This window comes from Mus caroli, chromosome 17 (genome assembly GCF_900094665.2).
Source record: "Mus caroli chromosome 17, CAROLI_EIJ_v1.1, whole genome shotgun sequence".
In the NCBI taxonomy this organism is placed as follows: domain Eukaryota; kingdom Metazoa; phylum Chordata; class Mammalia; order Rodentia; family Muridae; genus Mus; species Mus caroli.
Window position 1 is genome coordinate 83,294,275 of NC_034586.1, and position 10,505 is coordinate 83,304,779.

At 46.2% G+C, this 10,505-nt stretch overlaps 1 protein-coding gene across 1 annotated transcript in view; it reads left to right on the top strand.

The window, feature by feature from the left end:
- The window catches only part of Msh2 (mutS homolog 2), a 51,013-nt gene that overhangs the window by 9,621 nt on the left and 30,887 nt on the right, over positions 1–10,505 (top strand). The window contains exons 4-7 of the mRNA XM_021186546.2: positions 519–665; positions 1,421–1,570; positions 2,286–2,419; positions 4,937–5,136. Coding sequence (XP_021042205.1) covers positions 519–665; positions 1,421–1,570; positions 2,286–2,419; positions 4,937–5,136 — 631 coding nt within the window. The remainder of the gene's footprint in view (positions 1–518; positions 666–1,420; positions 1,571–2,285; positions 2,420–4,936; positions 5,137–10,505) is intronic.

Sequence of the window (10,505 nt, forward strand, 5' to 3'; positions counted from 1 at the left end):
TGGCTATCCTGGAGCTCCCTGTGAAGACCAGGCTGACCCCGAACTCAAAGATGTGAGACCCACCTACCTCCGCCTCCTGAGTTCTTAGATTTAAAAGTAGTTCCTGCCGGGCGGTGGTGGTGCACACCTTTAATCCCAGCACTTGGGAGGCAGAGACAGGCGGATTTCTGAGTTCGAGGCCAGCCTGGTCTACTGAGTGAGTTCTAGGACAGCCAGGGCTACACAGAGAAACCCTGTCTCGAAAACACACACACACAGACACACAGACACACACACACACAACACACACAGACAGACAGACAGACACACACACACACCACAGACACACCCACACACACACACACACACACACACACCCACACACACACACACAGTAGTCCTAAGGACTTGTATAGTGAACAGAATTTGATGCATGTTAGTAGTCTTCTAGGCTGTCGTTATTTTATGCTTTCTCATGTTAGATATTTCCTTTTCTCATTGATTTCCTCAAAGTAATTTGAAATCTTTCCTATAAACAGGTTATCCAGAGAGGAGGGATTCTGATTACAGAAAGAAAGAGAGCCGACTTCTCCACTAAAGACATTTATCAGGATCTCAACCGGTTACTGAAAGGCAAAAAAGGAGAACAGATAAATAGCGCTGCCTTACCAGAGATGGAGAATCAGGTCTGTGGGTTACAAACGTGTGCTTACATCACTACAGTGATGTTTTTAAAGGCTAATTCAGTCACTTTAAAAATTGCATTTATCTATTGTGTGTGCACACACCCGTGCTCATGGACCTGCATGCACGCACACCACAGCGTGCGTGTGGAAGTGGGAACAAGTTTCGGGAGTTTGGTTTTTACTCCCACCGTGTGAACCCTGGGGTAGCGCTCAGGCTTGGTGGGAGGACCTTCTGCTGCTGAGCCTCCTCATGTCAGACTCACTGTGAAATCTGAACTCAGCGTCGGTGATATTAGCCTTTGCCTCTCAATTGCTGGAAATAAAGGCGTGTGCCACCACTCGTGGTGGGTTTCACTTTGATTATACACGTATGGTGTATATAATATCACGTGAGCATGCGATGGTCATGAAGGCGCTCCCATCTTGTTCGTGAGCCCAGGACACTTGTGGGGAGCTCTTTTTGCCGGCTGGGTCTCGGGCTCAGACTCAGATCACAAGCCTTGGGGACAGGTGCTTCAGCTGCTGAGTTGTCACCAGCATGAGAGGCTGCCCTTTGCATTGTACACTTGTGTAGACTTGCTATGCATCCCAGGCTGGCCGCACCCGTGACTTGCCTGTGTCGGCCTTCCACTCATGGACTAGAATTCCAGGCACGGGCCTCCATGCCCAGCTGATCTTCTTGTACTTTTGTTTGCATTTCTGGTATCTCCTCATCTTATGATGGAAGAATCAGTTATTTAAATTTTTATTTTTAGGTTGCAGTTTCATCATTATCTGCAGTAATCAAGTTTTTAGAACTCTTATCAGACGATTCAAATTTTGGGCAGTTTGAACTGGCTACTTTTGACTTCAGCCAGTACATGAAGTTGGACACGGCAGCAGTTAGAGCCCTCAACCTTTTCCAGGTAAAAAAAGTCAACATGGGTTAAAAACTGAATAATTAAAAAAAAAAAAATCCTTTTGCCAGTAATGGCTTGTTTAAGGGATCTGTATTTTATAACATTATTGTAGCTGGAATAGATAGTTCTTAACTGTTGTATTTATTTTTTCTAGCCTCAAGTAATATATGTTGACTTGCCCTAGGGTTTTGAATAATTTTGTGTGATGATAGCAGTGCTTTAAAGTTCTATTTTGAGTTTGGTTAAACACTGCAGTAACTGGAAGCAGAGACTGGGAGGACAGAGGGGAGGGAACTTTGGTTGGGATGAGAAAAACGGCAGTAATTACGAAGCGGTGTCGTTGAGGGCAAAGTATGCCTCTGTAAATACAGATTAACGGCTTGAAATTTGGTCTTAGCTTAGAAACATTTGTGTGGGGGCTGGAGAGATGGCTTAGCGGGTAAGAACACCAGGTCCTGAGTTCAAATCCCAGCAACCACATGGTGGCTCACAACCATCCGTAACGAGATCTGACGCCCTCTTCTGGAGTGTCTGAAGACAGCTACAGTGTACTTACATATAATAATAAATAAATAAATCTTTAAAAAAACATTTTTGTGAACAGTTTTCAGTTTATTTTTGGAGAATAATACTCATTCTTTTTGCCCAAAGTGTATTTCATGTCCTATTAGTCTTTGCTGATGTGTGTGTATGTACGTATGTATTTATTTCTGTGTTCTAGGGTTCTGTTGAAGACACCACTGGCTCTCAGTCTCTGGCCGCATTATTGAATAAATGCAAAACTGCTCAAGGACAAAGATTGGTTAACCAGTGGATCAAGCAGCCGCTCATGGATAGGAACAGGATAGAGGAGAGGTACGGCGTGGAGTGTGTGCTTTCGCTGCCTCCGAGCAGCGTGTGCTTACTGTGTGGGAATGCCACTCACTCTGATACACACTCAGTTTCACAACTCATTTTAGTTTTTCTTTTGTTTTGGAGTCCTGGTTGACTCTGAACTCAATATTTAGTTGAGGATGAGAAAAGAAATTACTATGCGCATGGTGTGTTTTTGTGTGTATGCCCTCTGTGTGTGTAGAGGCAGACAGACAGACAGACAGACAGACAGGCAGGCAGGCAGGCAGACGCATGAGCATGTACTGGTGTTCACTATACAGTCGTGGCATCCGTTCTTCCAGCTTCATGTAGGCTCCGGGGGTCAAACTCATCAAATAGACAGGTTTCTCAGCAAGCGTCTCTGTCCTCTGAGCCTTTCTCTCACCTAACTTTGAACTTTTGATCCTTTTGCCTCTACCTCCCAGGCCCTGGGCCACCACCCGCAGTTTATGTGGTACTGGGAGGTTGAAGCAGTTCTGGAAACTCGTTCAGGATGCTGTGCTGAGCTCTGTCCCTAGTCCAGTTTCTTTTCTTTTTTAAAATTTATTTATTTATTTTATGTATGAGTACACGGTAGCTGTCTTCAGACACACCAGAAGAGGGCATCAGACCCCATTACAGATGGTTGTGAGCCACCGTGTGGTTGCTGGGAATTGAACTCAGAACCTCTGGAAAAGCAGTCAGTGCCCTTAACCAGTGAGCCATCTCTCTAGCCTGATGCTGTACTTTTAATACGCTGGTTTGATACGAGCCATTAGCTTACACAAGACCTAGTCCCAACTCGCATACCTTTTATGTTCCCATCCCCTGTCTTCCTTCCCCTGGATGATCCAGTCACTGACGAATGCCCTGGTGATCCAGGTGACGTCTGAGTGTATGCAAGCACATCACGTGTGTGCGGGAGCCCGAGAACATCAGCACAGAGTGTTCAGCACCCTGTAACTAGTTAGAAGCAACTGTGACTGGTATCTGGGTACTGGGACTCAAAACTGCTTTCTTTGGAAAAGCAGCCAGTGCTCTTGGTCATCTCTCCAGCTCCCACGAACGTTGGTTTTAAAAACCAAATGTTGGCTTGGTGAAAGACTCAGTGGTAAAAGACAGTTGCTGCCAAGCCTGATGACCTAGTTCATCTGAGGGACCCACACTGTAGAGGGAGAAGATTCTTGAACTTTGTCCTGCGACCTCCATGTGGGTGCTGTGACACATCTATAAACCCATGTACTCTGAGAAGTAACTGTGATGGTTGTTTTGAAATACCAGATATCTTAGGATTGATTTCCAGAGAGCCCTTTGGAATTTTAGGCTCTTAAAAATTTATCTTGCATTCCAGTTAAATTGTGAATTAATCCCTATCAAATTTTGTGCAGCTGAGGAATTGAATTTAATATGAGTGATAGGTATATTCTCTGAATGCCACTAGAAGCTTTGATATTTCTAAAGTTGTGATTTTTAAAGTGGCATTGTCAAGGAGACAAGTCTTTTTCTTTTTTTACATTGTCTGTTATCTAGAGGTGTAAACTGACACTGTAATTACTTCTGAAGTGGTTTGCTGAATAGACTTGTGAAACTAGCAATTTGTTAGGCTTCTCAGGATCTCTGGGCCAGACTGAAGGAGCATTGTGATTTGTTTTGTGCTAGTGTGTTTTGCTTTTTTTGCTTCAAGTCCGGGTCTTGCGTAGCCCAGGTTAGCCTCAAACCCAGATTTCGTGTTCTTCCTGTCTTCATCTCCCAGGTGCTAGCATGCAGGCATGGCTTACTGTACCTGTCTGTTGTGCCTGAGTTTTGTAGAAGATTGCTCACTCTCCCTCCCTCCCCTCCCCTCCCCTCCCCCCCCACCCCCCTCTCCTGAGACAGTTTCTCTGTATAGCCCTGGCTATCCTGGAAGTAACTCTGCTCCTCTTCCTCTTCCCCCTCTTCCTCTTCCCCCTCTTCCTCTTCCCCCTCTTCCTCTTCCTCCTCTTCCTCTTCCTCCTCTTCCTCTTCCTCCTCTTCCTCTTCCTCCTCTTCAGATCTATTTATTTATTTTATGTTTATAAGTACGCTATAGCTGTCTTCATACACACCAGGAGCGAGCATTGGATTCCATCACAGATGGTTGTGAGCCGCCGTGTGTGGTTGCTGGGATTTGAACTCAGGACCTCTGGAAGAGCAGTCGGTGCTCTTAACTCCTGAGCCATCTCTCCAGTCCTGCTCTTCCCTTTTTAAAGTTAGTTTTTTTTTCTTTAGCTAACCATGGTGATACCCACGTGTAACAAAAATTCCAGCCTTGAAGAGATAGAGGCGGTGAGGATAGCGACTCGTGTGTGTGTGTGTGTGTGTGTGTGTGTGTGTGTGTGTGTGGTGTGTGTGTGTGTGGTGGCGTGTGGCCACACATGTGGAAGTCAGAGGACAATGTCCGCGTGGACCTCCCGGGGACTGAACTCAGTTGTCAAGCTGCCCTCCTGTTGAGCTGTCTTATCACTTACTCTTATTTTACGTTACTTATTTATTTTCTGCCAGGTTAGATTTAGTGGAAGCTTTTGTCGAGGATTCGGAACTGAGGCAGAGCTTACAGGAGGATTTGCTTCGCCGGTTCCCAGACCTTAACCGGCTTGCCAAGAAGTTCCAGAGACAAGCAGCAAATTTACAAGACTGTTACCGACTGTATCAGGGTATTAACCAGCTCCCCAGCGTCATCCAGGCTCTGGAGAAATACGAAGGTAGTGTGCGGTCGGCCGGCCGGCAGCTTTGTTTTATGTTAGCTTTGTCATTTTCCCCTCACCCTGTTTTAACAAATGTGCTCTTAGGTCTGTGGGGATGTCACACTTTCCAATAGGTCTGCATTGAGTCAGGCACAGACAGGGGTTAATAAGGAAACGGACCTTGGTGGCCAGCTGTAGGAGTGTAATGTAATGATTTAGCAAGGGGGAGGGAGGGCAAGGCCTCCCAGCACCACGTTTGCCGTGTTTCCCGTGTTTGGGCCTGCTAGGTCAAGGTCAGCCCCCCAGACTGCACAACATCATGTCTCAATAAAAAGGAAGTCCATATAGTTATCTAATAGAATACATGTGAGTGAGATCATGTCCTTGACAAAGGTGTGTGTGTGTGGGCACTGTGGAAATGAGTGTGCTTTGCATAGATAGATGGATCGTGTGTCCCTGTGCGTACGTGTGCCCAGAGCAACCCTTCAAAGTTTCTCTCCCATTCATATGTTTGCTTTCCTAGTTGGGCTGATGGCCAGTCGATGTGCGCTCTTGGACTCTGCCGCTCCCCCTCCCTCAGTGTGAGGTTATCGGGAGGGGCAGCCGTGTCTTAACTCTGTCTGGGTGCTGCAGATCTGGACGTCATTCCCATTTGTCCTGAACCAGTGCTCTTGGCCATTGGGTCGTCCATCTCCCCAGTCTCCCCCTGTACCTTCCTTGGACTGAATACAAGCTTCTACAACGCTAATTTTAGTTTGTGTAGTTATTAAATATCTAACATGTAAAGCATTTTGAGTTGGAATTGGACATCAGCAACTCTCAGAGCTATTGAAACATACCCCGCAGGAGCTTGGCAGTAGATTGCTTATATGGCTGATAGGCGATGAGACCCAGTATCTCAAAATAGACCTGTCAGTGTTATGGGAAAATTTGCTTTCTTTTCCACACAAATTTAAACTCAGCTTCATGATGACAGAATACAAATTGAGTTTTGTTGTGACAATAATTTATTTTGTGTTATGTGTGGAAGCAGGAGGGGGCAGCTTTGGGGAGTTGGTTCTCTCCTTCCATCCTGTGGGTCACAGGACTCGAAATCAGGTAGCCATGCTTGACAGCAAGCCCCTTACCCACTGAGCCACGTTGTGGGCCCGAGGCACCAAGGTAACTGAGGGCTAAGGAGTTTAAGCACTTGGTACACAGGCCTGGACTGAAGTTGGGGTGCTCATAGTTCCAGGTGGAGGCAGGGGATCTTTGAAGCTCCAACCTGGCTAGCAAGACTCAACACATCAGTAAGCTCTAGGTTCAATTAGGAGACCTTGTGGGTTCGGGATCTGGAGAAAAGTCCGCAGTTTTTAGAGCACTTCCAGAGGTCCTGAGTTCAACTCCCTCTCTGCTGGATCTGAGGACAGCAGCAGTATACTGACATACATAAAATAAATACATCTTTAAAAGAGAGAGAGAGAGAGAGACCTTCCCTTGAGACTGCTGTGGGGAGGAATAGCGTGGAAGCTTCCTGACAGCAGCCTTCACTTGGATGTGCATCCGCTCCCATCTGAGCCTGTGGACAAACACGTGGGAAAAAAGATGATACTTTACAACGAGTTCTTATTTTCTCAAAGGACCTTTGTAGAAACACGCCTCCTCCCCGTTTGTTAGATGTACCAACCGGTGGTACGAGCTCATCACTGAACCTGGGACCTCAGTTATCTCAGAACCCGTGCAGTGGAAGAGCCGACTCCTGCAGGGCTCCTCTGGTCTGCACACACATCATGGCTCATATACAAAAGAGACAGAATGAAAACCTGATTCCTCCACTCTGTGACTACGAATTTCTGCTCCTCGTGCCTCGGTTTCCCCATCATATAAATGCGTAGCATCTGCTTGTTTCCTTTTTATATCATTTTGTCTGGTTTCAGCAGGAGTTAGGGATGCGCTCTGACTGGGTCGCTCTAAGCAGTAATGATGCACTGAGACTGGGTCGCTCTAAGCAGTAAGGCCTTAGCACACAGCAGCTGTTTGGGGCTTTCTGCTTTCATGTATCTCCCACTGTACAGTAGCAGATAGCCTTTTGTTTCCTAGTAAGTCACCTAGTACACACTTAATTACTTATTATTTACTCATCTACTCACTGATTGACCGATTGACACAGTGTCCTATGAAGCCCTCCCTGGGTGGCCTGGAATTCTGTATAAACAAGGCTGGTCTTAAGCTCACAAAGAGCTGCCCTGCTCTGCCTCTTTTTTTTTTTTTTTTTGGTTTTTCGAGACAGGGTTTCTCTGTGTAGCCCTGGCTGTCCTGGAACTCACTTTGTAGACCAGGCTGGCCTCGAACTCAGAAATCCACCTGCCTCTGCCTCCCGAGTGCTGGGATTAAAGGTGTCGCCACCATGCCTGGCCCCTGCTCTGCCTCTTAAGTGCTGAGGTAAAAGCACTGCACAACCGTGCCCAGCTTGTGTGAATTTTTGTTTTAATCCTCCCTTTCTGTGACTTAGCACATTTAAGTGTTCATGTTTGCCCTATTCCCTCAGCACAGATCTGGTCATGAGAGGCGGCAGAGCTCTGAGTTTGAGGCCAGCCTGGTTTACATAGGAAGTTCTAAGATAGCAAGTACTGTGTAGAGAGACTCTGTCTCAAAAAGTAAGACTGACTGACTGACTGACTGACTGACTGACTAAAAATACCAAGTCCTAGTCTGAACCCCTTTTGGTATGAGTCTGCATCTTCCTCTTTCGGCCCCTGGTTCTAGAAGCATGCACTTCTTCATCCTCTGCTCACACGTCTGCTTCTGACCCTGACCGCAGGGCTGCGCTGACAGTTGCTGAGGTGCCTGTTTGTTGATAGATGTAGCACACGCACGCGCACACACACACACAGTAGCACACACACACACACACACAGTAGCACACACACACACACACACACACACACACACGCGCGCGCGCACGCGCGTGCGCAGCCTGAGCTTATAAACTTTAAGAAGACGTCTTGTCTTGTGTTCCGTGTTCCCGGTTTCCTTCTGTGGGTCCTCCCATCCCCATTATTTTTAAAGAGCTCAGCACAGTTCTTTCGTGTGTGGAATTTACCGTGCTTTAAAAAGAATATTAGCATCCATTATTTTGAGAAGTTACAGATAATTTGTCCTCCTGTGATGTTTTCCGTTTTGACTCATTCTAAGCTTGCTTTTTAGTCCAGAGAACAGCAAGAGTCAGGTGTGTTCACAGCCAGCAGGGGGCAGCAGCAGCACGGAAAGGGAGGGCATTTGCATTGGTTACAGTTTTTCTCTGTAAGATACTTGCTGGCTCATTTGGAGGTTCTAGCTGGTAATGCAGTTAGCTGCACAGAGGTCCTCAACAAAAGCAGTTTTCCTATCTTAGGGAAGGTGACTGTGTGGCTTTAGTTGACCCCATGGAGTGGTAGAGCGGGGTGATTGATGCCTGTCCAGCCAGATCACCCTCACATCTAGAAACAGGGATGAAATTGACCTTTATGTCTATCTCAAACGTCGCAGGGTAAAATAGAAAATAACCGTGTTCTACATTGAACACGTTTCCAGCAGGTTAAGATAACTCACGCAGACATACAGATTATTTCATGTCTAACTTATCCGTTCAGACTTTGTAACTACTTTGAAAAGTTATTATTTTATTTGTATTTTCATGTCTATCTGTGCCTGAAACTGGTGTTACAGACCCCTAACCCTAACCCCTAACCCTGACCCTGACCCTGACCCTGACCCTGACCCTGCTTGTCAGCCCCTGTGAGGGTGCTGGGAATTGGACCCCTTACCCTCTGGAAGAGCAGCCAGTGCTCTTAACCACTGAGCATCTCTCCAGCCACGTGCAAATGGAATTTTGATAGAGAGCGCATTGAGTCTTTTTGGTTGCTAATGTCGCCGTTTTCACAGTATTCTGCCCATCTATGGGCGTGGGATGTTTATCCCTCCAGGCCTGACACTTCATGCTTCAGTTAATTAAGAAGTTCACAATTCATTTGGTGATCTTTGACATCCAAGATCCTTACTGAGCAAGCATGAGAGATGCTGAGAAGGCTGAGAAGGCTCAACACTTAAAAGAGCACTGGGTGCTCTTCCACAGGACCTGGGTTTGATTCCCAGCACCAACATAGCCATCTGTAAATCCAGGTCCAGGGGATCTGACACTGTCTTCTGGCCTCCTTGGGTACCAAACATGTAAGTGTTGCATAGACATACATACAGGCAAAACACCTCTGCACTTAAAGTTTTAAAATTTGAAGAAAGAGAAATTACTGATGCTATATATAGTGGCTGATAACCATAATTCCCAAACTTAGTATGCTGAGGCAGGAGAATTGCCATAAATTCTGAGCTACATAAATTCTGGGCTACAAGAGTGAGACCTTGTTTCAAAAGCCAAAACAAACAAGAAGAAAAGAAAACAAAAGAAAGTCGGAGAAACAGCCAGCTTCTAGGATTTGAGAGGCTGGGGAGCCTCACTGTATCAGCCAGTGATGCGTTTAAGGCTAGCAGGGGTTAGACATGTTGAAGTCACAGTGCGAGACAATAAGGGGAGAGCGGTGGAGCTGAGGCCTGCTAGTGTGTGTTCTCTCTCTGTAATTAAAAGGCAAAACCAAGCTGCCTTAGCCTGCAGAGGCCGGACAGGGCATCCAGTACTCTGTAATTGGAGTTATAGACAGCTATGCGCTGGCATGTGGTGCTGGGTATGGAAGCCAGGCCCTCTGGAAGAGCAGTCAGCCCTCGTAACCTCTGTCTGAAGCCCTTTCGGCAGCCGTGTATCTAGTGTTTGTAGCTTTGTTTCATTTTGTACTACACAGGCTGTTTTGGCTTCTAATAAAACTTATTTTCAAAATAATGGTTTTAAACATATGAAATAAACAAGGAGAAAAGAAACTAATTGTATTGAAGTGTAGTTATCAAGATACAAAACCTTGATACAGAGCTATACACTTGATTTTTTTTGTTTGTTTGTTTGTTTTGGTTTTGGTTTTTTTCAAGACGGGGTTTCTCTGTGTACCTGGCTGTCCTGGATCTCACTCTGTAGACCAGGCTGGCCTCGAGCTCAGAGATCCGCCTGCCTCACACTTGTAATTAATGCATTTAAATTGTGTATGCATTGTCCATCTGTCTGTCCCTCTGTCTCTCCTTCCCTTCGGAAGGGACAGTAAGATATCAGGTCTCCTGGAGCTGCCTAGTGTGGGTTCTTGGAACTAAACTTGAGTCCTCTGCGGGAGCAGCGTGCAGTGTTAACTCTCCAGCTCCTTAGCAATGCATTTAAAAAGCTTGTAAGGGCTGGAGAGAGCTGGCTAAGTGTGTAAGATGGAGAGAGAGCCGGCTAAGTGTGTAAGATGGAGAGAGAGCCGGGGCTAAGTGTGTAAGATGGAGAGAGAGCC